Source organism: Chelmon rostratus, chromosome 4, assembly GCF_017976325.1.
Source record: "Chelmon rostratus isolate fCheRos1 chromosome 4, fCheRos1.pri, whole genome shotgun sequence".
NCBI classification, from domain to species: domain Eukaryota; kingdom Metazoa; phylum Chordata; class Actinopteri; order Chaetodontiformes; family Chaetodontidae; genus Chelmon; species Chelmon rostratus.
In genome coordinates, this window is record NC_055661.1 from 30377901 (window position 1) to 30405214 (window position 27314).

General features: G+C 47.3%; 1 protein-coding gene across 2 annotated transcripts; it reads right to left on the reverse strand.

Annotated features, from left to right (window-relative positions):
* Positions 1–1425: 1425 nt before the first annotated feature.
* Positions 1426–25627, reverse strand: cdc14ab (cell division cycle 14Ab). 2 transcript variants are annotated; one of them, XM_041935595.1, is made up of 16 exons: positions 25240–25627; positions 23682–23772; positions 21726–21801; positions 13671–13763; positions 11577–11656; positions 9249–9315; positions 9065–9127; positions 8217–8304; positions 7853–8083; positions 7346–7484; positions 6246–6432; positions 5786–5883; positions 4104–4151; positions 3871–3999; positions 3341–3701; positions 1426–2045 (listed from the first exon to the last, which is right to left on the reverse strand). In XM_041935595.1, exons 1-16 carry the CDS (start codon positions 25334–25336, stop codon positions 2016–2018), a joined length of 1878 nt encoding a protein of 625 aa, XP_041791529.1. In that variant the 5' UTR covers positions 25337–25627; the 3' UTR covers positions 1426–2015. The 2 variants fall into 2 exon arrangements, with proteins under 2 accessions (XP_041791529.1, XP_041791530.1); XM_041935596.1 differs by lacking the exon at positions 3341–3701.
* Positions 25628–27314: the final 1687 nt, after the last annotated feature.

Below are 27314 nucleotides of genomic sequence, written 5' to 3' on the forward strand. Positions count from 1 at the left end.
TTTAAAAAAAGAAAAGCAGCAAATCGTCACATTTGAGAAGCTGAAACCATAAAAAGTATTTTTCTGAAAACTGACTCAGTGAATCAGTTTTCAAATGCAGATTAATTTTCTGTTGATCAGCTAATCAATGAAACTTGAAACTGTTTCAGCTGGAATTGTATAAATTGTTGGTCAGTTTCATCTTTTACATATTATGAACATTTACGGTTCTTTATGTGAAACCTTCATCTGATCAGTAACTCCAGCCGTCAGATAAATTAAGTATCTCACAGTACCTCATACTGCCGTGTACTTCGGTAAATGTACTGGATTGTAGTAATGTGTCCCACAGAGATGAAAGCAGAGGAAACTTTGTCAGAAGAAAAATTCTTTTATTTTCTGTTATTGCTCGGACAGAAACGCTGCAGTCAAAAAAAAAAAAACATCGTTTTCTAAATGTTGTCTGAATAAAATTCAGGGACATTAAACACACGATCAGGACTTTCAGGAGTGAAGTAACGGCTGAAGTTCTTCACTGACGCCTCTAAAAGCCCTCTGCTGCTGGAACAGCTCTGGATCAGAGACCACTTCAACTTCAAACCCCTGAGTCTGTTCATTCCCTTCATTTATCCGTTAATACAAAACTCTGTTTAATCCCATTTTATGATGAGAATCAATGGACAGTAATAAATTAAGATGTCATTAATAATTATCTGCAGAGTTTAACAGTTTTTAATTTGACTTCATTTTGACCTGAGACAGAATAATGGATTAGGAGAAAGTCTCTTAAATTCCATGTGGTTGTTTGACTGAGGGGGGGGTTTCAGGGATAAATTCAGGAACAGTTGATGTAGTAGAAGGAGCCGCTGGTTTAAATTCCCTCACGTGACCACGAGCTTCTTGTTGCTCATATTTACGTTGGTCATGAAACCTTCCGCGCGCAGCGTGACGAGAAAAAAACATTGAAGTGCTGCATCGCAGACGACACACCTGAAACCTTCTGCTGACATTCATCCTCTAAACAAGCGAAAAGGACAAGAAATATTCTGTTTAGCATCAAGTTTTATTTTTCTCGTACAACACAAATATTTAGATTATTGTAAACGTGTTGAGCTCAGTTTTTTAATTATTGACGAGCCGCAATAAAATCCATTAAAAGAACTTCACATATTGATTAATGATTAAAGCCCTGATTACCAAACACTAACTACACACAGCTACCGCTCACTGCTAGCTCACTGCTAGCTCACTGCTAGCTCCTTCTAGCTTCTTCATTATGCTACAGAGTCTGAAAGACACCGATTCCCCTCAAAACACACACACACACACACACACACACAGACACATACACACACACACACACACACACACACACAGACACACACACACACACACACACACACAGAGACACATATACACACACACACACACACACACACACACACACACACACAGACAGAGACAAACACACACACACACACACACACACACACACACACAGACAGAGACAAACACACACACACACACACACACACACAGACACAAAGACACACACACACGCACGCACACAGGTGTGATCCCCTGAGTTTGTCCCTTCTTCTTCTTCTTCATCTTCCTCTTCGTCTTCCTCTTCCTCTTCTGTTATATTATTGCTGTGGAACACTGACCAGTCTCATCAACACAACCTGCCAGTTTACTGAGCAGTAACAGGAAGTAAATACTGTAACCATGACGACTGAGAGTCGTCAGCCGATCCTTCAGTTTATCAAAAAGCTCCTCTCAAAACGAACCTCTTTAAAACAAAATATTTCCTCTGTCACAAATAAGAATTATAAAATCTGTGTGTGTAAATATATCTGGTTCTGCGTCACGCGTGTAGATTACAGACATCGTATTTACATTCAGAACAGACAGCAGCTGTTCAGGCCTCGGCGCCTTCAGTCCACACTGAGCTCATCTCCTGCTGCTGTGTTAGCTTCCCTTTGAGCACCACAGGGGGGTTGTGGGTAATGTGTCCTCAGGTCAGACTTGCAGTTCTAGTACTGGGCGTACTCGGACTGAAGAGACTGAAAGAAACATGAAAACAGACGTCAGGCTGCACAGAGCTGGAACAAAACCACCACAGTGATTCTGCATCAGGTCCTGCTGTCACATCAGGACCTGATGAAAACCAGACTGCTGGTCCTGCAGACTTATGGCTGATATAATCTCTATACAGACTGAGAGGGGGTCAGCTGATCCTCTGACAGATCAGCTGTACTGCTTTAATATTTCCATCATGCCTACAAACATCTCTGAGCTTCACTTCTCTCTGACGGGTGTTCAGTTCTGGAGGTTCTTTGTCATGGCCTGGGGTGTGTCTCTTTGAGCCGCACACAGACCCAACAACCTTCATCAATGAGGCATTCAGCCTGAGAGGCGAAACTCGGGGCAAAAAGAGCTCCTCTCTGCTACGAGTGCGTTAACAGATGAGAGGAATCGACACGTTCAGTAGCTCTGGTCTTCTCTGGACCGTCAGAGGACCCCGTTCAGAGACGCCTCGGTCAGAAAATCAACCTGAAGCTACGAGCGAGGAGGAGGACAGACCCCCCCCCAGGACGGTGTGACGGGAAGCCTCCCTGACTCTCAGAGCAGAAAAAAGAAAACTGCAGCGATGAACAGGTGGGAGGAGGAACAAGGAGACAGAAATGAGTGTGATGTTGGGGCGGTTCGTGAGGGCGGGGCTCATCGCTCACTGAGTTCAGATTTACGAGCGAATCATTTCTCTCCTGTCGGGTCGTTTAAAGCTCAGCAGCAGCTTCCTGTTAGTGATAATTAACACCGAATCACACCAGCAGAGAGAATAAAGTCACATGTCAGTCGACAGTCACACCCCCACCATGTGTCTGTTAAAGCTTCGGCCAATCTGACAGTTCAGAGTCATGACGACGAGGCGATGGAGGGGACAGACTGTGTCTGATCAGGTGACCCCTGGTCATGTGACCCCAGCTGAGGTGAAGTTCAGAAACAGACATGGAGAGAATAAAAGGCCTGAAGTCAGAAACACACCGGCAGCATCAGACAGGAGCAGGAGGTTTGTCCCCACTGGACGGAGTCAGACCAGGAAACAGGCGAGCTGCTCCCCCCTAGTTCCAGTCTTTATGCTATGCTAAGCTAACAGCTGCTGGCTGTAGCTCTATATTCAGCATAGAGACATGAAAGTGGAATCAACCTGAACATTAAAAAGAAGAAGAGGATTTTCCTAAATATTGACAGAAACAATAAATGCGTCTGCAGCTGCTTCCAGTGTGTTAATGATGTCAGAACAGACAGGACCAATCAGCAGAGAGAGGCTGAGCTGCTGCAGCGTCAGAGGACTTACAGGGATGGAGCGACTCAGGTAGCGTCCTGATGGGCCCTTCAGAGCACTGTAGGGCCCCGGGCCCCTAAGTGGGCTGAAGTCTTGAGGCCCCGGCCTGCTGCTGAGGACAAAGCCAGAGCTTTTCCCTGCAGGGGGCGCCGCGGAGCCACCGTACAGACCGCCGTTGTTGTTGACCTCGTGCGTCACGCTGCGAGGGCCATTACCGTAACGACAAAGAGAGGGCGGGGCCAGAGGGGAGGAGGAGGCACTGAGAGACACAGAGGAGGAGGAAGAGGGGGGAGGAAGAGAGGAGTACGGAGTGTTTTTGTCCTCCTCCACGTCTGCGGTGTACAGATCGCTGAGAGAGCTGGCCAACCGAGAGCTGAGGATAAATCACAGTTAAACCACGTTTAAACCTGACTTCAGGTCAGTTCAACTGAGGTTTAAGTCGGGGTTAAACCTGACTTCATCCAGATTTAAATCAGACAGGAAGTGGGTCAGTCAGTCAGGAGGTGTGGTGAGGCGGACAGGAAGTGGGTGGGAACACTGACCTCCTGATGTTGGATGCCGATGACGACGGACTTCTTCCAATCCTCTTGGCTGCAGCGGAAGCAGAGGATGCTGGGAACTTGGAGGACTTGAGTGGGGACGAGGGGCCCTGAACTACACCCATTGACAATCTGATCACGGTGACACAAATCAAATCAATACATGTTTATCATCAGTCGAGTGAATGACAGGTGAGTAATTGATCAGTCAGGAGAAACGTGTCATCATCACTTACCTGAGCGGCTGAGAGGCGGATCTGCTGTGCATCTTCACCTCCTCCACCCTGAAAGGAAACATGTCAGTCAGTCTTTGATGGAGTCTGGATTTCTCTTCACCCTCTTCAAGGAGCAAGGAGAAGAGGACAACGCTGAAGGTTCATCCAGTCAGGTTGATAGAAGACGTCTTATCTGCCTGAACCAAGTCTGGCAGGAGGTTGGGCTGTCAGACCCTGTGCAGAACAAAGCAGCATCTACTGCTCTGTACACCACCTCCATTACACTGACAGCCTCCATCACACCTGCAGCCCCCATCACACCTGCAGCCTACCACCCCCATCACACCTGCAGCCCCCATCACACCTGCAGCCCCCATCACACCTACAGCCCCCATCACATCTGTAGCCTTCATCACACCTGCAGCCTACCACCCCCATCACACCTGCAGCCCCCATCACATCTGTAGCCTTCATCACACCTGCAGCCTACCACCCCCATCACACCTGCAGCCCCCATCACACCTACTGCCTACCACCCCATCACACCTGCAGCCCCATCACACCTGCAGCCCCCATCACATCTGTAGCCTTCATCACACCTGCAGCCTACCACCCCCATCACACCTGCAGCCCCCATCACACCTACAGCCTACCACCCCATCACACATGCAGCCCCCATCACATCTGTAGCCTTCATCACACCTGCAGCCTACCACCCCCATCACACCTACAGCCCCCATCATACCTGCAGCCTACCACCCCCATCACACCTGCAGCCTCCATCACACCTACAGCCTCCATCACACGTGCAGCCCCATCACATCTGTAGTGTAGCCTCCATCAGACCTGCAGCCCCATCACACCTGCAGCCCCCATCACATCTGTAGTGTAGCCTCCATCACACCTGCAGCCTCCATCACACTTACAGCCTACCAGCCCATCACACCTGCAGCCTCCCACACAGCTGCAGCCTCCATCACACCTGCAGAACCCATCACACCTGCAGCCTCCATCACACCTGCAGAACCCACCACACCTGCAGCCTCCCACACACCTGCAGCCTCCATCACACCTGCAGAACCCATCACACCTACAGCCCCCACACAGCTGCAGCCTCCCACACAGCTGCAGCCTCCCACACAGCTGCAGCCTCCATTACACCTGCAGAACCCATCACACCTGCAGCCTCCCACACACCTGCAGCCTCCATCACACCTGCAGCCTCCATCACACCTGCAGAACCCATCACACCTACAGCCCCCACACAGCTGCAGCCTCCCACACATCTGCAGCATACAGCCTCATAGAACTGGAGTTACGGGCAGGACTATTTTCCTGCTGTAACGTAACACAGGGATGTGAAGGTGCACTGACTGTTAATATGTGATGTACTTTGAGTTTCCTGCCTGATAAAAGCTGTTGTCACACCTGATCCTACACCTTGTTTAACTCCGAGAAGGAATCGCATCACATTTAATAACTAACCTACAACATGAGGCAGGTGACTCATTTTCATTTCTAACTGGAGCCAATAAACATCCATTTTTTAAATATTATTCTTCCTTCAGATGTGTTGCCTTCATCGTTTATAGAATGAAAAGAGACAGAACCTTGTTCTGAGTAGTTTTGTAATACTGTCATATAAAGTTTAGGTCATATTGCTACAGCCTCCATCACACCTGCTGTCGACCTGGATCTGGTACCTGAGGGCTCCGGTGGTGGCGGGCCGGGGGGGCCGTCGGCTCTTTAAGGCTCTCAGTTTGTCTCCCTGTGTCAGACCTGGTCCGCCGTCCGTCTCACTCTGGAGGATAAAAAAACACACCATGAGACGACTGACAGGTCGCACGCACAATTGTAGAGTGAAACAAAAGAAAGTAGCAGCAGTGAAACTGAGCGGTGTCCTGAGCCTGTGTGTGTGCGTGAGTTTGTTTGTGTGTGTGTTTGTGCGTGCGTGTGTGTGTGCCTGTGTGTGTGTGCGTGCGTGTGCATGTGTGCGTGTGTGTGCATGTGTGTGTGTGTGTGTGTGTGTGTGTGTGTCTGTGTGTTTGTGCATGTGTGTGCGTGTGTGTGCATGTGTTTGTGTGTGTGTGCGTGCGTGCGTGGATGCGTGTGTGCGTGTGCGCGTGTGTGTGTGTGTGCGTGTGTGTTATATATATGTGTGACCTCGGTCAGACGGTCGCTGCTCGGGGATCTGCACATGTTGTTGTTGTGGCTGGAGTTTGCATTGTTGTGGGCGGAGTTTACGGTGAGGTCATCCATACTGGTGATGAGGTGAGACACCGCCGTCTCCTCCAGCTTGGTCTTCTGGGAACGCTGGCTGTCGCCTAGCAACCACATTGCTGGCTGCTTCCTACAAACACAAACACACATTTTCAATGTCAAATATTAGAGACGGTGTCAGTTCTAACCCTCATCAGGCTTCTTTACAGGCTGAGCGTCAGGCAGTCAGCGGTCGCACCGACAGGGTCCAACACACATTCAGGCTTCACCACGGTAACGCCGGCAGCTACAAATCAGTTTCAACAGCTTTAAGTTCCACCAACAGTCCACAAGCCAAAGAGATTCAGTTTACTGTGCAGAAAACGGTACAAACTGAGAATGAGTGAAGGTTTTGAGTGACAAAGCGACCTCGGATCTACTTTCTTACTAACTGATGTGGATTCATCCGTCACACACCCACTGTGACCAGTCTGCAGTCAGAGTCCCGGTCCTGGTCTGAGTCCTGGAGGCCGACACACACACACAGACTGGCACCAGAAGATGCAAACTAACAGCATGGAAACTGACACGTGTTGAAAACCAGCAGGTCTGTGCTGCGTCAGTGCTGCCGCACCGCACCGCCGAGCCACCTGACCTCAGGCTCCACCAGCTGCTGCCTCAGGGGGGCGCTGCACGAAACAGTGTTTCAGATACTCCCACAATGCAACGAGGACAGCAACGTGCACACGCAGTAACACACGCACACACACAGTAACACACACACAGTAACATACACACACAGTAAGACACACAAACAAACACACACACAGTAACACACACACAGTAATATACACACACAGTAACACACAGTAACACACACACACAGTAACACATAGACAGTAACACACACACACACACAGTAATATATATATACACACAGTAACACACACAAACAAACACACACACAGTAACACACACATTTGATCTGCAGAAATTAAAGTCCATCTCTGTGAATCTGTTTCCGTTTCAGAGTCACACTGAAAGACAAATAATCCGTGACTCACTCTTCCAGGAAGTTCTGCTGCGGTCCAATCACAGAGCCTGGTCTGCAGATCCTGATCCAGGCGATGGCCTCACCTGCTGTGAAGCGGTAGTGTTTCATCAGGTAACAGCCAATCAGAGTGCCCGTCCTGCCCAGACCAGCTGACAGACAGACAGACACACAGGTTATCATTTTACATATGACGAGTTCTGAAGAATCCATCCATCTCTCTTTTGGTGACTAATTTATTGTTTGAGTCAGTTTTTATTAAAAAATGTCTGAAACATTTCAGCTTCTCAAATCTCTGTTTTTTCCCAAACCGATCGATCGATCGATTAACGGAGGAAATAATCAGCAGATTGATCCAGAATGAAAAGAATCATTAGTTGCTGTCTGATACAAAATAGAGTCAAATGAAGCTCAGACAGGAGCCAGGACAGACCACTGCAGGACCAGAACTGAAGGGACAACACAGGACAGACTGAGGAAGATCAAGACCAGAGAGGACACAAAGACAGGAAGTCCTCACCCTTGCAGTGGACTGCCACCGCTCCCTCCGTACTCTCACAGATGTGCAGGAAGCGGCGTGTGATGATGTCACTGGGGGTGCTGCCGTCTAAGAAGAAGAGGTCGTAGTGGTTGAAGCCGGCGTCCATGAAGCGTTTGGAGTCGTAGATCTTTTTGTTGAGACGGATGACGGCGGTCACGTTGTGTTTCCTGAAGTACGGGAAGTAGGCTTCAGGCGAGTGGAGAGGGTAACCTGCAGGGGGCGGAGCAAACACAGGTGTTACAGAGAGTTACAGAGGTCTTCATGTTGTCTCCATGGTGACAAGCGTTGAATGAGTTCCACACACTGTCAGGATGTTTCCACCAGCGTCTCCATCTACACTCACCGTTCTCCACCTTGGTTTTAGGATGAGGTCCGCTGAAGGCCACAAACTTCCCTGGGACGATCCAGTTCAGATCTCCATTCTCCACCCGCTACACACACAGAAACACACACAGAAACACACACACATGCACGCACACACACACAAACACAGAAACACACACACACGCACGCATGCAAACACACACAGAAAGAAAAATCAGTGTGACTGTGGCTTCATGGTCAACAGTGACTGATGATGATGATGAAGCTCGTCTGATGCTCTGTTCAGATCTTATAACTGTTATTACAGTGGTCATCCTGAGGAGGGCGCTCCATTCTTATTCTCTGAACACCTCCACAACATGTCAGTGAATGTCTCTCGGTTCACTCTCATCAGTCTTCTTCATCATTTATTTCATTTTAAAACGTAACATCTGCTTTGTTGATCTGATCGGACGAATCGTCTGTTTTCTGTTCTTACATTTTCTTGTTCAGCTCATTTCAGAGAAACTTTTCTCTGAGTTTGGTGAACTTGAGTTCTTCTGTTATCGTCTTTGTTCTGTTGTTCCTCATAAAAACCTCTAGAACAGCAAAGATGTCAAAGGTTTTTCTTCTTCTACCTAAATAATTGATATCTCTGCAGCGTTCAGGCAGACTGACTGCTGCTGGTCTCACTCTGGACCGGCAGACTGACTGCTGCTGGTCTCACTCTGGACCGGCGGCTCTGACTGCTGCTGGTCTCACTCTGGACCGGCAGACTGACTGCTGCTGGTCTCACTCTGGACCGGCGGCTCTGACTGCTGCTGGTCTCGCTCTGACTGCTGCTGGTCTCGCTCTGGACCGGCAGCCAGAGCTGCTGCTGGTGTTTACCTCGTAGTGTTCGTACTCGTCCACGTCGAAGGACTCAAAGTCGAAGAAGCCATGCTGCAGGGCCTGAAACACAAACATATCACGGGCTTCAGCTGAAGGAGCCGAGACTCAGTCTGACAGACAGAAGACACACTGTGATCAGGAACTCCATCCGGCCAATCAGAATCGGATAATTCCAACTCACCTTCCTGATGCCCTGCAGACACTCCAGCACTGTGAGGTTGAAGGTGGAATTCCCAAAGGAAGCGTCCCTGCGGAGACAAAGAGACACAATGATGGTCAATACACCTTCTTCAACTGTATGGACCTCCACTTCATGATGCTCACCAAACTATGTGTGGGACCCCCCCCAGCAGGTGCACAGTGATTATTGATCATCTAAATACTTCTGTCTGCTGAGGTCACATTAGGCTGCAGACTTGAAATGTAATGAAAACACACACACACACACACACGCGCACACACACGCGCGCACACACACACACACGTACACGCACGCACACGCACACACACGCACACACACACACACACACAGCTGCAGCTGACAGGTACAGGTGTGTTGAAGTACATCACTGGCTGAGGAGGATGCCAGCTGTACATTCACACTACAGCACTTCAGGGTCCTGGTCTGACTGAGGGTTCAGTGTACTGACCAGGTACATTTTGACAGGTGAGGTGGGGATTGATCCGCCAGCCCTGTTATCAGTGCACGACCCCCTGTACCTCCTGACCATCAGTGTGTGACATCATCACCACTGACCAATAGCAGAAACTTTCTAAGAACAGGAGGATTCAGTTCACACCTGTGACTGCAGCGCTTTGATGTCATCAGCGGCTCACCTGCACCCGGGTGATCACACTTCAACACACCTGTACAGCTGCTCTGAGACAACACAGCCTCAACAGCAGGCAAATTTGTCATTTAATCTCGGACGGTCAGTGAACGCCTCACTGTTGTCTGTCACTCAGTGGGCGTGGCCTCCTCAGGCTTAATCCACCAGTAGCCTGCAGAGAGCTCAGAGAACGCCTCCATTCAACAGCACACACTGCTGTTATATAACTGAGAGGCAACAACAAGGCCTTTATCCTACACACACACACACACACACACACACGGACACACAGACACACACACACACGCACACAGACGCACACAGACACACCACACACACACACAGACAGACAGACAGACACAGACACAGACACACGGACACACAGACAGACAGACAGACAGACAGACACACACACACACACACACACGCACACGCACACAGACACACACAGACACACCACACACACAGACAGACAGACAGACACAGACACAGACACACACACACGGACACACAGACAGACAGACAGACAGACACACACACACACACACACACACACACACACAGACAGACACACCACACACACACAGACACGCACAGACACGCACGCACACAGACACACACACACAGACACACACGCACACACAGACACACACAGACACACGCACACACACAGACACACACACACACACACACACACGCACACAGACACACAGACACACACACACACGCACACAAAGACACACAGACACACAGACACAGACACACACACACACACACACACACAGACACACACACACACAGCTCTTGTCCCCAGTTGACTGGTTTGTGTGAAAAGTGTCCCTGAAAGCAGCCTGACTCACACACACACACACAGAGTGAAGCTTCTATTCCTCCTGTTCTTCAGCTGCTGTCAGAAGTTAAACTTTGACATCAGTTTCCAACGAGCGTCATGACAACAAACAGTTTGAGGTGAGTTTGAGGTGGAGTGCAGAATGAAGATGAATGTGTCTAAACTGCCATCCTCATGTTCTCCACCATTCCTCTCTGCTGTAAATGATATTAGAACGTCTGCAGGCTGAACTTTAGTTCAACATCTGACAGACAACGTGGTGGAAAATGAGTGATGTGCACATAATGCTGGAGAACCAGTGAGACATTCAGACAGTGGATTCTGATGGTTCATACAGTAAACAGTTCAGCATCTGGATCAGCCCCCTTCAGCTCGCTGACTACCCTCAGACTGCACAACAGCAGTGGAGTTCACTTTGTGTTACTGAGCTGTTGCACAACAAAAAAGAAAAAACTTTGGTTGATAAGTTAAGACTTAGGACTAATCCCCTACCAGGGGTGCTACACTATAAAAAATAAGACAATGCAAAAGGTTTTTAGAAAATTGCACAAGGCGGGTGCAGATACATTAAGTACAGTGTTTGCTCTACTGCACAGTAATAAATAAATGTGTGACAGTAGAAGAAAAATATATATGCATAGGTTGAGTACTGAAAGAAGAAGAAAATATAATATTACAGCTGCAGCCTCAAATCAGATAAATGTTGCTCTACATTTCCACAGAATGTGGCCACTGACACTGACAGCTCTCTTCGTGTCCAGTGTGAACAGCAGGAATAATTCCAGCAAGCAAAAATAAGAAGCTGCACCTCTGCAGCGAAGGCACTCACCTGAAAGGCAGGTAGGAGGCATTGGAACCAGAGATCAGAGCTCTGTAGGCTTCTTCTGGAGTTTTCTTCAGGTAGATCACCTGAGAGAGACACACAGGTGAGCAGTGACTCCAACATACAACATGGAGATCAGACACATCACACACAGGGGTCTGTTATGAAGAGAGATTACTGAATGAGCAGGTATGTTGAGCCTGAAGCCAGTTTTCACCGTCAGGAGGGTGGCTCTGTTTCAGGTTTAAATCAGCTGTTAAGGATCCAGACTGTGAGCTGAGGGATCCGTTCTACCTGCAGACCTGCTGAGTCGTACGTTAGTGATGTCAGCGAGCGAAGCCGTGTGATCACAGCAGAACAAACTGAAGCTTCGTGTTGTGGTTTTTAGTCACAGGAACCTTCAGGTGATATTAACACGTTAAATCTGACTCAGCTGATCTTCAGCACACTGAAAGAGTGATGAAGGCACAGAAACTAGAGACCGCTGTTAGTCTATTGGTATTAATCACAGATAATATTCAATCAATAAAGTTCATTTCACTTTGACTCATGCAGAAGCTGAAGCGACCTCCTCGTGTCCTCCACTAGGGGACAGAGTCAGACCTGAATCCAGGTCCTGAGTCTCAGGTTTAAATGTGCTGCATCAGTTGAAAGCCTCAGAACGAGCAGTTAGAAATAAACAGGAGGCTCTGAGAGCGACTGAGAGCTCAAAGAAACAGATGAGCTGATGAGTTTCAGCAGCAGCAGCTTCCTGACACCCCCCCCTCTGACACTGACAGCATCGCTCTCCATTATAACAACCTGTTCCTGGTCCGTTTAGTGCCGAAGAAGAGTCCCACGATGAAGCAAATTTAATGTGAACACCCAGAGTCTGATGAAGAACACCTGGCTAATAAACACAGCTGATACCCATCATCATCATCATCATCATGTCTGACTGGAGGTTCAGGTGTTGTTGAGTCAGTTCATGCTAACAAAAGCCTGCTGTGTCAGACCTGCCCCATAATAAACCTCTCTGTTTGGATCATTCCACAGGTGAACAGGTAGATTGGTAACAGGTGATAGTATCATGATCGGGTTTGAAAGGCAAACACACAGAGGTCACACATCCACCCATCACTACATTCATACACCAGGATACATCACATGATCAAACCAGGAAACACTGAGCTGCTGTAAAAACTGATAAAGTTATTCAAAACCACAGTAATCACAGCTGTGTGCAGGTCTGATTGTATGAGAGCTTCACTGTCACACCATCAGCTTCTGTTTCCGCTGCTTTAACAGCATCAAATATTCAGCACACACACACACACCAGACGAGTGTGTGTGTGTGTGTGTGTGTGTGTGTGTTCTGACCTGCTGAGAACTATATTTACACTGCTGTGATGGGATATTTAGCACACCCTGTTCACTGTCAGGATGCTTTCATGATGGTTTCATGTCTCTGGACACGAGACACCTGAACTCACCCTGACCCTTTCTAAAGGTCGTGTTCATGAGACGCAGTGTCAGTCAAACAATAACATGAAACGTTAACATGGTGGATTTTATCAGATTAAGATTTTTCTAAGAAGCTCCCTTTTAATTGTGTCCGCGCTGCGGGAACTGGGAACAATCGTAGATCTTAGAACGTCGTTTGGAGGAACTCAGTGTCAGTGTACAGCCGCTGGTCCAGACATAGGTGCATGCTGATTGGTCAAACACGTGAGCCAATACAGAACCAGCAACTGCCTTTTTAAAACATGCGTGTAACACGCTAGCCGTGTGAACGAGGGTTTGTGAAGGTAGCAAATGGAAAAGTGGAGAAATGGGTTGATGTCATCAACTGCCGGTTGGCTTACGTCACTTCAATGTTCCCGATGATGTAAGTGCAAGAAGAAGGCACTGAAGGCATCTGTTTCTCTGGGAGCCCCCCAGAGGGCAGTTCCTGTCAGGGAGTACCCAGAACTGTCCGAAAAGGCCTTAGGCTTTGGAACTATAGGTCCCATACTTAAGGAATCCGTGGGGGGACGTAAACAGGAAGTAAGGTTGCCTCAGTTCTCTGACCAATAGGAGCCCTGTGTGCTGCTGAAACAGGAAGTGATAGTGATGACTCACAGCGTAGCCTCCAATCAGCACGGCAGCATTGGATCTCTTCCTCTGGTCGAAGCTGGTGTAGTGAACGATTCTCTTCCTGGTCAGAGTGAACGACTGCAGAGAAGAAGAAGAAACATCATAAACGTGACTACAGGAGGGCTAAAAGGGTCAGAAAACTAGTCAACAAGTTAAATAAGTGAGTCAGGGTTAAAGTAGAGTCTCCTCCGTCCTCTGCTGGCAGTCATGAGCTGAATGTGGTCAGCTTTAGGACTGCTGGTAGAACAAAACAAGACATTTCCACATTGATCTCATTACTTTATGACCGTTTATAGACTAAACAATTAATTCATTAGTGGAAAATGACTGACATGTAAGTGAAACCAGAAATGATCTCAGAGCCATGAGAGAACAAACACCAGCTGCTGGTTGTGACACTGAGCTGTGAACCTGCTGCCCGTCTTCATTTTCTCATTAGTGACTGACTGTGTGTGTTTGAGATATTTAAAGCTGATCACACGTTCATGTGCTGTTGGTGCGTGTGAAGATTCCTCATGTTCCTCCAGGCTGAGGTGAACAGGGGTACAGCAGGTAGCTTCATGTGGCTACCAGGAAGTCATTATTTATGTGTGTAACAGCCTCACTTTCACTTTGGAAAGACGACATCTCGAACAGTCATTTCACACACTTCAGTCCAAAACCAAACATCTTATAAAGATTTAACACAGTTCAGTTCGAGGAGCTCTCAGTGAGATTACACACAGCTCCGAGAACAGCAGTTTGTGTGGAAAACTCGCGACTACTCTGTGTAAACTAACGAGGGTCTAAATAAAGAATGACGAACAGACAAGAAGCAAACATTAACACGTGAGTTATATACAAACATAAGAAGCAGAAGAGGAAAAAGTCTGAGACAGCACACATCCAGACGGCCATCTGGGATCTAATCAAGCCTGTCGGTGTTAACGTGCGTCCAGCAAACAGCGGCTTCACTCTGAATGGAGAGTTTTCTCTTTTAGACATGTGGGATGTACAGATATTACTCTGAGGAGCATTCTTTGGACGTGGATACAGCACATTCAGTTAGCTCTGTGTTGTCTAAATGAGTGTTTGAGCTAACAGCCTCGGCACAGAGCTACATTTAACATCACTCATTTTAATCAGGGCTACAGATGTGCTGACAACTCAAACGCCACCCTGACCTCTGACCCTGAATGTTAATAGTTCTCTGTAATAGAACTCCCAAAGTGAGGAGGGACCACCTCCAGTTATTAGCCAGTGCCTTGGCCTAACTCACCTAACACAGCATGCATGTTTTACATGGGGGGGGGGGGGACCCCCACGCAAACACGGGGAGAGCATGCAAAGAGAAAGGCTGACACTGACTGAACATGCTGCTCAAAGCTCTGCTGTCCCATGATGCTTTGTTTCTCAGGTGTTTTCTACCTGGACATGTACACACTCTGAACATAAGGAGGTGTGAGTGTGAACGGGACTAATCCCAAGGTGTAAATCCAGACCGGCCGGCTGGATGGTCGCCATGACGAATGACAACAGTCAACCAGAGGAATGTCGTCACCATGGCAACAAAAACAAAACACTGAAGGTACATTTTATAGAGTAGAAGAGAAAAAGCAATACAACGTTATAAAGTTTACACAGACCTGACAACACAGACATCCTCAGAGTGACAGAGTGAAACCTCAGAGTGACAGAGTGAAACCTCAGAGTGACAGAGTGAAGCCTCAGAGTGAAACCTCAGAGTGACAGAGTGAAGCTTCAGAGTGACAGAGTGAAGCCTCAGAGTGAAACCTCAGAGTGACAGAGTGAAACCTCAGAGTGAAACCTCAGAGTGAAACCTCAGAGTGAAGCCTCAGAGTGAAGCCTCAGAGTGACAGAGTGAAGCCTCAGAGTGACAGAGTGAAACCTCAGAGTGACAGAATGACACCTCAGAGTGACAGAGTGAAACCTCAGAGTGACAGAGTGAAACCTCAGAGTGAAACCTCAGAGTGACAGAGTGAAGCCTCAGAGTGACAGAGTGAAGCCTCAGAGTGAAGCCTCAGAGTGACAGAGTGAAACCTCAGAGTGACAGAGTGAAGCCTCAGAGTGAAACCTCAGAGTGACAGAGTGAAGCCTCAGAGTGACAGAGTGAAACCTCAGAGTGACAGAATGACACCTCAGAGTGACAGAGTGAAGCTTCAGAGTGAAACCTCAGAGTGACAGAGTGAAGCCTCAGAGTGACAGAGTGAAACCTCAGAGTGACAGAATGACACCTCAGAGTGACAGAGTGAAGCCTCAGAGTGAAACCTCAGAGTGACAGAGTGAAGCCTCAGAGTGACAGAGTGAAACCTCAGAGTGACAGAATGACACCTCAGAGTGACAGAGTGAAGCCTCAGAGTGAAACCTCAGAGTGACAGAGTGAAGCTTCAGAGTGACAGAGTGAAGCCTCAGAGTGACAGAGTGAAACCTCAGAGTGAAGCTTCAGAGTGACAGAGTGAAGCCTCAGAGTGACAGGGTGAAGCCTCAGAGTGACAGAGTGAAACCTCAGAGTGAAACCTCAGAGTGACAGGGTGAAGCCTCAGAGTGACAGAGTGAAACCTCAGAGTGAAACCTCAGAGTGACAGGGTGAAGCCTCAGAGTGACAGAGTGAAACCTCAGAGTGAAACCTCAGAGTGACAGGGTGAAGCCTCAGAGTGACAGAGTGAAACCTCAGAGTGAAACCTCAGAGTGACAGGGTGAAGCCTCAGAGTGACAGAGTGAAGCCTCAGAGTGAAACCTCAGAGTGACAGGGTGAAGCTTCAGAGTGACAGAGTGAAACCTCAGAGTGACAGAGTGAAACCTCAGAGTGAAACCTCAGAGTGACAGAGTGAAGCCTCAGAGTGACAGAGTGAAACCTCAGAGTGAAACCTCAGAGTGACAGAGTGAAGCCTCAGAGTGAAACCTCAGAGTGACAGAGTGAAGCTTCAGAGTGACAGAATGAAACCTCGGAGTGAAGCCTCAGAGTGAAGCCTCAGAGTGACAGAGTGAAACCTCGGAGTGAAGCCTCAGAGTGACAGAGTGAAACCTCAGAGTGACAGAGTGAAGCCTCAGAGTGAAGCCTCAGAGTGAAGCCTCAGAGTGACAGAGTGAAACCTCAGAGTGACAGAGTGAAGCCTCGGAGTAAAACCTCAGAGTGACAGAGTGAAGCCTCACAGTGACAGAGTGAAGCCTCAGAGTGACAGAGTGAAACCTCAGAGTGACAGAGTGAAGCCTCAGAGTGACAGGGTGAAGCCTCAGAGTGACAGAGTGAAGCCTCAGAGTGAAGCCTCAGAGTGACAGAGTGAAACCTCAGAGTGAAGCCTCAGAGTGACAGAGTGAAGCCTCAGAGTGACAGAGTGGAACCTCAGAGTGAAGCCTCAGAGTGACAGAGTGAAGCCTCAGAGTGAAACCTCAGAGTGACAGGGTGAAGCTTCAGAGTGACAGAGTGAAACCTCAGAGTGACAGAGTGAAACCTCAGAGTGAAACCTCAGAGTGACAGAGTGAAGCCTCAGAGTGACAGAGTGAAACCTCAGAGTGAAACCTCAGAGTGACAGGGTGAAGCCTCAGAGTGACAGAGTGAAGCCTCAGAGTGAAACCTCAGAGTGACAGAGTGAAGCTTCAGAGTGACAGAATGAAACCTCGGAGTGACAGAGTGAAGCCTCAGAGTGAAGCCTCAGAGTGAAGCCTCAGAGTGACAGAGTGAAACCTCAGAGTGACAGAGTGAAGCCTCAGAGTGAAGCCTCAGAGTGAAGCCTCAGAGTGACAGAGTGAAACCTCGGAGTGAAGCCTCAGAGTGACAGAGTGAAACCTCAGAGTGACAGAGTGAAGCCTCAGAGTGAAGCCTCAGAGTGAAGCCTCAGAGTGACAGAGTGAAACCTCAGAGTGACAGAGTGAAGCCTCAGAGTGACAGAGTGAAACCTCAGAGTGACAGAGTGAAGCCTCAGAGTGAAGCCTCAGAGTGACAGAATGAAACCTCGGAGTGAAGCCTCAGAGTGACAGAGTGAAACCTCAGAGTGAAACCTCAGTGACAGAGTGAAACCTCAGAGTGACAGAGTGAAACCTCAGAGTGAAGCTTCAGAGTGAAGCCTCAGAGTGACAGAGTGGAACCTCAGAGTGAAGCCTCAGAGTGACAGAGTGAAGCCTCAGAGTGAAACCTCAGAGTGACAGGGTGAAGCCTCAGAGTGACAGAGTGAAGCCTCAGAGTGAAACCTCAGAGTGACAGGGTGAAGCTTCAGAGTGACAGAGTGAAACCTCAGAGTGACAGAGTGAAACCTCAGAGTGAAACCTCAGAGTGACAGAGTGAAACCTCAGAGTGAAACCTCAGAGTGACAGGGTGAAGCCTCAGAGTGACAGAGTGAAGCCTCAGAGTGACAGAGTGAAACCTCAGAGTGACAGAATGACACCTCAGAGTGACAGAGTGAAGCCTCAGAGTGAAACCTCAGAGTGACAGAGTGAAGCTTCAGAGTGACAGAGTGAAGCCTCAGAGTGACAGAGTGAAACCTCAGAGTGAAGCCTCAGAGTGACAGGGTGAAGCCTCAGAGTGACAGGGTGAAGCCTCAGAGTGACAGAGTGAAACCTCAGAGTGAAACCTCAGAGTGACAGGGTGAAGCCTCAGAGTGACAGAGTGAAACCTCAGAGTGAAACCTCAGAGTGACAGGGTGAAGCCTCAGAGTGACAGAGTGAAACCTCAGAGTGAAACCTCAGAGTGACAGGGTGAAGCCTCAGAGTGACAGAGTGAAGCCTCAGAGTGAAACCTCAGAGTGACAGGGTGAAGCTTCAGAGTGACAGAGTGAAACCTCAGAGTGACAGAGTGAAACCTCAGAGTGAAACCTCAGAGTGACAGAGTGAAGCCTCAGAGTGACAGAGTGAAACCTCAGAGTGAAGCCTCAGAGTGACAGAGTGAAGCCTCAGAGTGAAACCTCAGAGTGACAGAGTGAAGCTTCAGAGTGACAGAATGAAACCTCGGAGTGAAGCCTCAGAGTGACAGAGTGAAGCCTCAGAGTGAAGCCTCAGAGTGACAGAGTGAAACCTCGGAGTGAAGCCTCAGAGTGACAGAGTGAAACCTCAGAGTGACAGAGTGAAGCCTCAGAGTGAAGCCTCAGAGTGAAGCCTCAGAGTGACAGAGTGAAGCCTCACAGTGACAGAGTGAAACCTCAGAGTGACAGGGTGAAGCCTCAGAGTGACAGAGTGAAGCCTCAGAGTGAAGCCTCAGAGTGACAGAGTGAAGCCTCAGAGTGAAGCCTCAGAGTGACAGAGTGAAACCTCAGAGTGACAGAGTGAAGCCTCAGAGTGACAGGGTGAAGCCTCAGAGTGACAGAGTGAAGCCTCAGAGTGAAACCTCAGAGTGAAACCTCAGTGACAGAGTGAAACCTCAGAGTGACAGAGTGAAACCTCAGAGTGACAGAGTGAAGCCTCAGAGTGAAGCCTCAGAGTGAAGCCTCAGAGTGACAGAGTGAAACCTCAGAGTGACAGAGTGAAGCCTCAGAGTGACAGAGTGAAACCTCAGAGTGACAGAGTGAAGCCTCAGAGTGAAGCCTCAGAGTGACAGAATGAAACCTCGGAGTGAAGCCTCAGAGTGACAGAGTGAAACCTCAGAGTGAAACCTCAGTGACAGAGTGAAACCTCAGAGTGACAGAGTGAAACCTCAGAGTGAAGCTTCAGAGTGAAGCCTCAGAGTGACAGAGTGAAGCCTCAGAGTGACAGAGTGGAACCTCAGAGTGAAGCCTCAGAGTGACAGAGTGAAGCCTCAGAGTGAAACCTCAGAGTGACAGGGTGAAGCCTCAGAGTGACAGAGTGAAGCCTCAGAGTGAAACCTCAGAGTGACAGGGTGAAGCTTCAGAGTGACAGAGTGAAACCTCAGAGTGACAGAGTGAAACCTCAGAGTGAAACCTCAGAGTGACAGAGTGAAACCTCAGAGTGAAACCTCAGAGTGACAGGGTGAAGCCTCAGAGTGACAGAGTGAAGCCTCAGAGTGACAGAGTGAAACCTCAGAGTGACAGAATGACACCTCAGAGTGACAGAGTGAAGCCTCAGAGTGAAACCTCAGAGTGACAGAGTGAAGCTTCAGAGTGACAGAGTGAAGCCTCAGAGTGACAGAGTGAAACCTCAGAGTGAAGCCTCAGAGTGACAGGGTGAAGCCTCAAAATGACAGGGTGAAGCCTCAGAGTGACAGAGTGAAACCTCAGAGTGAAACCTCAGAGTGACAGGGTGAAGCCTCAGAGTGACAGAGTGAAACCTCAGAGTGAAACCTCAGAGTGACAGGGTGAAGCCTCAGAGTGACAGAGTGAAACCTCAGAGTGAAACCTCAGAGTGACAGGGTGAAGCCTCAGAGTGACAGAGTGAAGCCTCAGAGTGAAACCTCAGAGTGACAGGGTGAAGCTTCAGAGTGACAGAGTGAAACCTCAGAGTGACAGAGTGAAACCTCAGAGTGAAACCTCAGAGTGACAGAGTGAAGCCTCAGAGTGACAGAGTGAAACCTCAGAGTGAAGCCTCAGAGTGACAGAGTGAAGCCTCAGAGTGAAACCTCAGAGTGACAGAGTGAAGCTTCAGAGTGACAGAATGAAACCTCGGAGTGAAGCCTCAGAGTGACAGAGTGAAGCCTCAGAGTGAAGCCTCAGAGTGACAGAGTGAAACCTCGGAGTGAAGCCTCAGAGTGACAGAGTGAAACCTCAGAGTGACAGAGTGAAGCCTCAGAGTGAAGCCTCAGAGTGAAGCCTCAGAGTGACAGAGTGAAGCCTCACAGTGACAGAGTGAAACCTCAGAGTGACAGGGTGAAGCCTCAGAGTGACAGAGTGAAGCCTCAGAGTGAAGCCTCAGAGTGACAGAGTGAAGCCTCAGAGTGAAGCCTCAGAGTGACAGAGTGAAACCTCAGAGTGACAGAGTGAAGCCTCAGAGTGAAACCTCAGAGTGAAACCTCAGTGACAGAGTGAAACCTCAGAGTGACAGAGTGAAACCTCAGAGTGAAGCTTCAGAGTGAAGCCTCAGAGTGACAGAGTGAAGCCTCAGAGTGACAGAGTGGAACCTCAGAGTGAAGCCTCAGAGTGACAGAGTGAAGCCTCAGAGTGAAACCTCAGAGTGACAGGGTGAAGCTTCAGAGTGACAGAGTGAAACCTCAGAGTGACAGAGTGAAACCTCAGAGTGAAACCTCAGTGACAGAGTGAAGCCTCAGAGTGACAGAGTGAAGCCTCAGAGTGACAGAGTGAAACCTCAGAGTGAAACCTCAGTGACAGAGTGAAACCTCAGAGTGACAGAGTGAAACCTCAGAGTGAAGCTTCAGAGTGAAGCCTCAGAGTGACAGAGTGAAACCTCAGAGTGAAGCCTCAGAGTGACAGGGTGAAGCCTCAGAGTGAAGCTTCAGAGTGAAGCCTCAGAGTGACAGAGTGAAGCCTCAGAGTGACAGAGTGAAACCTCAGAGTGAAACCTCAGAGTGACAGAGTGAAACCTCAGAGTGAAGCTTCAGAGTGAAGCCTCAGAGTGACAGAGTGAAGCCTCAGAGTGACAGAGTGAAACCTCAGAGTGACAGAATGAAACCTCAGAGTGAAGCCTCAGAGTGACAGAGTGAAACCTCAGAGTGAAGCCTCAGAGTGACAGAGTGAAGCCTCAGAGTGAAACCTCAGAGTGACAGAGTGAAGCCTCAGAGTGAAGCCTCAGAGTGAAACCTCAGAGTGACAGGGTGAAGCCTCAGAGTGAAGCCTCAGAGTGACAGAGTGAAGCCTCAGAGTGAAACCTCAGAGTGAAGCCTCAGAGTGAAACCTCAGAGTGAAACCTCAGAGTGACAGAGTGAAGCCTCAGAGTGAAGCCTCAGAGTGAAACCTCAGAGTGAAGCCTCAGAGTGAAACCTCAGAGTGAAACCTCAGAGTGAAACCTCAGAGTGACAGAGTGAAGTCTCAGAGTGAAGCCTCAGAGTGAAGCCTCAGAGTGAAACCTCAGAGTGACAGAGTGAAGCCTCAGAGTGACAGAGTGAAGCCTCACAGTGACAGGGTGACTCTGTTGTGATGAATGCGACCTCGCCTGCTGCATTCTGGACATTCCTGTTTCGGTGAGTCAGCGGCAGAAACTCACCTTCAGCTTCTTGTTGAGTTTGCAGGAGTATCGGTACAACATGGCCAGATTCAGAGGACCAAAGTCTGCATAGAAACTGGAGACACACAGAGGACACACAGTCAGACAGCTGATCCTGCACGGTGGGTTGAAATGAAAGTCATGAAGAGCAAACATATTTTCTCTTTATCAAAGATTTATCTGATCTGTGAGCAGCCTGAACACTGAGCTACACCCAGTCCAGGACCAGGCTACAGACTGAAACCAGTACTTAACTCAGGGATTAAAATCACGTGTTCTGACTATTGTTGTTTTAATGTCTTCTCATCACGTCACAGAGAGCTAAATAATTCATTGTTTTATGTCCAAATGCAGATTTAAAGGGTGAAGTTTCAAATCACAAGAGCTGCAGTTTAATTTTAACTTAGCAACAGTGTTAAAACAAAACGTAGGAAGTGACTGAAGACCGCCACCAACAACCTCTCAGCTGCAGCTCATTCATGTTCATGCAATAAGCTGAATTTCTGCTGAGTTGAAACTCATCGAGTTTAAAAGTAAAGAATAAAATGTAGAATAAAAGTAGAGAAAAGAGTCACAGTATCTGTCAGTGAAATTTCAGCACTGACCTCAGACCTGCTAACTGTACCGTCATACCATGTGCTGGGGATAAACTGATCTGTCTGTTCGTCCTGGACTAAAGTCTGGAGTATGGATCCTCAGTGCTGTGTGACAGCTTAACAGATCACTCTACAAGTGCAGAAACTGTTCCTGAAACTGTGAACAGGTTGTAAACAGTCAACTGACACAGCAGGTGGTGCTGCAGCCAGTCAGGACACTCTCAGCGGTGAACCTGTGTTCAGTGTGGAGTATCCTGGAGTCCATGTTGAGCCTCCTCAGCCTGAGCTGCAGTCTCATTGTCTTCGTGATGGTCTCAGTGTGCTGCGTGTCCTCGCTGATGTGGACCCCAAGGAACCTGAAGCTGCTGTCCTGTCACTGTAGAACCATTGATGGTGATGGGACTTTTCCCTGTTACTTCCTGTTGATGTTAAGGTGGAGGTCGTTGTCCTGGAAACGAGATGCCAGCGGTGATCTGTCTGATGACGACTGTGTTGTTAGCGAACAGATGATGTGTTGGAGCTGTGGGTGGTGGTCATGAGTGAACAGGATGTACAACAGAGTCAGGGTGGAGGATGTGATGCTGTCTATCTGCACAGCAGACCTGGGGTCTGTCCATCACGAAGTTCAGGATCTGGTCACATCGCCCCGGGTCTCTGAGCTCGATGACGAGGGCACAACGGTCATGAATGCTGCACCGACTCAATAAACAGCAGTCTCACCTGTGTTCCTGCAGTCCAGGTTTACAAACTGAGGCCCAAAGGTTTTAATGAAGGTGGAGGTGAGTCCAACTGCATTTGTTCAGGTAGGGAGCTTTGGTTTGTTTTGGGCACGGGGACAATGGTGGACTCCAGACTGGAGCAGATTAAAAAGTGACGATATCCACCAGCTGATCTGCACTTTGAGAGCTCAGCCAGCGATGCCACTGGGTCCAGGTGCCCCACGTGGTTTAATTCCTTTGGTTTATGAACTTTAGCTTTCAAACATCAGTAACAGGTTTCATCTTAGAATATAAAGAGCAGAATAAAACTTAACTGTGGACCTGAGGGGAACAAATATAAACTCAGCTCAGCATGTCACACACTGAGGAAAACACAGTCTCTATGTGTATACACACACTGTTCATGCACATATACACACTGTTCATGCACATATACACACTGTTCATGCACATATACACACTGTTCATGCACATACACACACTGTTCATGCACATATACACACTGTTCATGCACATATACACACTGTTCATGCACATACACACACTGTTCATGCACATACACACACACTGTTCATGCACACACACACACAGGCGGTGCACTGTTTAATGACAGTTTCATCCATTGAGGTTGTTGGACTTACTTTTCGTAGAGGAACTCGTCATCGGTGCAGAAGTAGTGTGTGTTGGCAGTGCTTTTCGGTTTGCTACGTAATGTGGCGAAGTACAGACGCTCTGTTAGAGACAGAGAGACGAACAAGGTTAAAAAACTGATGAAAACTGAACCCAGATCAGTTCAACAAAGCATCTGAATCCAAGACCCAATGAAAGCCGCCTGTCCACTGACTCTGTTTTTACATTAATGTTTTCTTTTTAAGATATATTTTGGTGTCATTTGATTCCAATTTGATGTAGATCTATAAATATTACAGATCATTGAATTACTCTATAAATATCACTTAGTGATACACAGTTTGGGTTTGTTCACAAATTATTCTGAACACACTCCTTATTTTTAAATCACTGATATAACTGCTGAATTTCTGCGCCTGAAAAACAAGACATGTGCAGTTGGAAGGTTTTCTGATTTGAATCATTTTGGAGTGTGAAGAAGTGAAAGAAGACAAAGAGGCGTCTGATACAATCGAGTTCAGTGCGCAGACGTTTGTCTTTTATCTCGTTAATCATCTCATCACAGCGTCCTGACCAGCAGCTGAAGACTCAACAGGAGGAAGAGGACCACTCAGCATGTTTATAAGACAGCAACAGCCCGACAGCAAGGAAGCAAACAGCAGCACGCTGGTTCATTATCGATCTGTCGGGATCACACCTGCTCATCGTCATCTGTGATCCAGAGTCCTGAATCAGCTGATCATCAGTAAACATGTCCGTCACTTCAGTCCAAATATGATCAGACAACATCAAAAAGAGAAAAACTCAACTGGAACAGTTGCTGTTCTGATGGAGACCTTTACCTTTTTCCTGTTTTAGTTTGGTTCCAACAAACAATGTTACCAAGGTGACCCTGATCACTAACCAATAACCTGTTGATCAGCTGATCAGACAGTCTATCAGCTTTAAAGGACATATTAACATGCTTTCATGTCTGTCTTAATACAAAACAGATTACACCTGCTGGAAGTGTAGATCTATCGATCGATCGATCGATCGATCTTATTTATCCATGGTTTGTTTATAGCAAATAATCAATACATTTTACATTCAATTAAGTCTTACAACAGTTTTTTTTTTAACTCATAATGAAATCTGTGACTCTTTAATAAACTATTTAATGAACTGTTCAATAAACTCTTTGTAAAGTTACTTTTAATTAACTGTTTTATTAACATTTGGTAACGTTACCTTTTAGTAAACTCTTTAATAAACTAGTTTTAACTTACCTTTAATAAAGTGTTAAATTAAACTCTTTATAAAGCTACCTTTAATAAACTATTTGTAGAGTTGCCTTTAATAAACGGTTTAATAAACTATTTGTAAAATTACCTTAAATTAACTGTTAATAAACTCTTTAGAAAGTTACCTTTAATAAAGTGTTTAATTAACACTTGGTAACGTTACCTTTAATAAACTGTTTAATAAACTATTTTGTAACTCACCTTTAATAAACCGTTAAATAAGCTCTTTATAAAGTTTAATAAACTCTTTATAAAGCTACCTTTAATAAACTCTTTGTAAAGTTACCTTTAATAAACTGCGCGGCCCCCAGCAGCTCGGAGTCCTCCGTCATCCTGAACAGGGCAGACAGGATCGGGGAGTGCCGGACTCCCTCTACGGTCATGGATCCGTCTAATTCCTGGTCTCTCTCACCTCTACCAGCTAGCTTCTGAAACTTTTTTTACTGCTAACAGCTCGGTTAGCCGTTAGCAGGCTAGCAATAGAGCTAGCAGGCGGGTGAACGGAGTCTGTTAAAAACTTTAAAACTTTCTCCTTAGTTTCCCATCAGTCTCTGCGGCTGGTCTTTGCTCACAGAGGTACCTTTTCTACCGTTTCCGTTGTTTGGTTTTCCGTTTTTTCACCGGTAAACATTCCGGGGTTAGCATGGTAGCATGTTACTGCCGTAACTACTTGACGACGGTTCGAGAGTCTGAAACTCTGATTGACCAAATCCCTCCTTAAGACACGTTACCACAGCAATGGGAGCCGCTCCCATAGCAACCACAACCAATCACCAAACGGAACAGACTGTGCTGCCTTCACGGTCCGCTGGGAAACGCACTAAATGAGGCTTTCATGTACCGACAGAAGCAAAACACGTTTTTATTATAAGGAGGAAAGAAATCGTGAACATTCTCATCTCGTCTACACCAAACTTCACGTTTAGACCAAATATTTACGTTCTGTGTACTTCCTCTTCCCTTTTCACACAATTTAAACAGATATACACAACTGGATATCTTTGGAAGCCCTAAACATAGATATAAAATGTCCCCAAAGTACTGCAAAAATGATCTTCTTTTATCTCGTACGAATAAAACACGTTAGTATTTTAGTTAGTTGTTAGTTCTTATCCTGGTGAAAAAACATCATGTTTGTGACTTTCGGGATTCAAATGTCATTTTAAAGAAGAAGGAAGACGGTCACTGACGGACCTTATTAATTCAGTTCTTTTACCGGATGAACATGTTTCATATTCACGACTACAAGTGATCGAACACACATCTCTCTCCTCTTTATTTCCATTAAGTTTCTCTCAGAGTCTCAATTTCATATCAAAGATGAACAGAAAAACAAAAACTGTTTGTTGGTAAGTAAAATGTTTTTTTTTTGTTTCAGTTATTTCTTGTATATCAAGTACAGATATGCATGCATTAGTGTATATTACAGTATATTGTATTTATATTTCCATTCCTTTTTGCTCTGTTCCTGTATTTCATGTCTGCATTAAACTCTCATATCACAGACTTCAGTTGTTTAGTTGTTTCTTTATGATTGAATGACCCGAGGTTTTGTGCACTTTGTAAAGGTGATAACTTCTTCTCAGTCTGAATATTGTTTCATCCCTCACAGCAGGCTGGTAAATAAATGAAATAACTCCACCTGATCTCAGGTGTGCTGAAACAAATATGACACCTACCAATGGAAAAAAAGACGATCACTGGACTTTTATTTTGTCTCGACCTGAGCTGAACCAAACACACAACGTCAGCGTGGCGTTGGAAACGTGTAAAATAATCTCACCTGTCGACTGGTTCGCGAACTAGACTGCAGGTTTAAAGCTCAGATTAGTCCTCTTTTTATGTCACGCTGATGATGTCAGACTCTCACCTGCAATCAGAGAGATCCACACACGGTTTTGAGCTGGTCCCGGTCCAGATCCTTGTCCTGGTCCTGGTTGGAGGATCCGGGGGCCATCCTGGTGCATCCTCCAGGCCCCGGCATCCGCCATGCTGCAGGACGGCGAGGATACTGTGGGGACGCAGATGGGTTGAGCTGAGGAGGTGTCAGGTGACCCGGATTAGGTTACTCCTGGTTCCAGATGGGACAGAGGTGTGAGTTTCCAGCCTCTTCAGGTTTCAACACAGTGAGGTCTGAGCTGGACTTCCTGCTGTACACACTGTACATCAGCCTACTTGTTGCAGGTGACTTAAAGAGGTTAGAGGGACAATCAACATGACACCACGCTGATGACATCACGGAAACAAGACAGGGACCACAGGAAGTTCAGGTCCACCGGGGAAGTCCAGAAAGGATCACTTGTCCCAAACAGGTCACATGTCTTCATCCTGTAGAGACAGACAGACAGACATGTCCTGTCT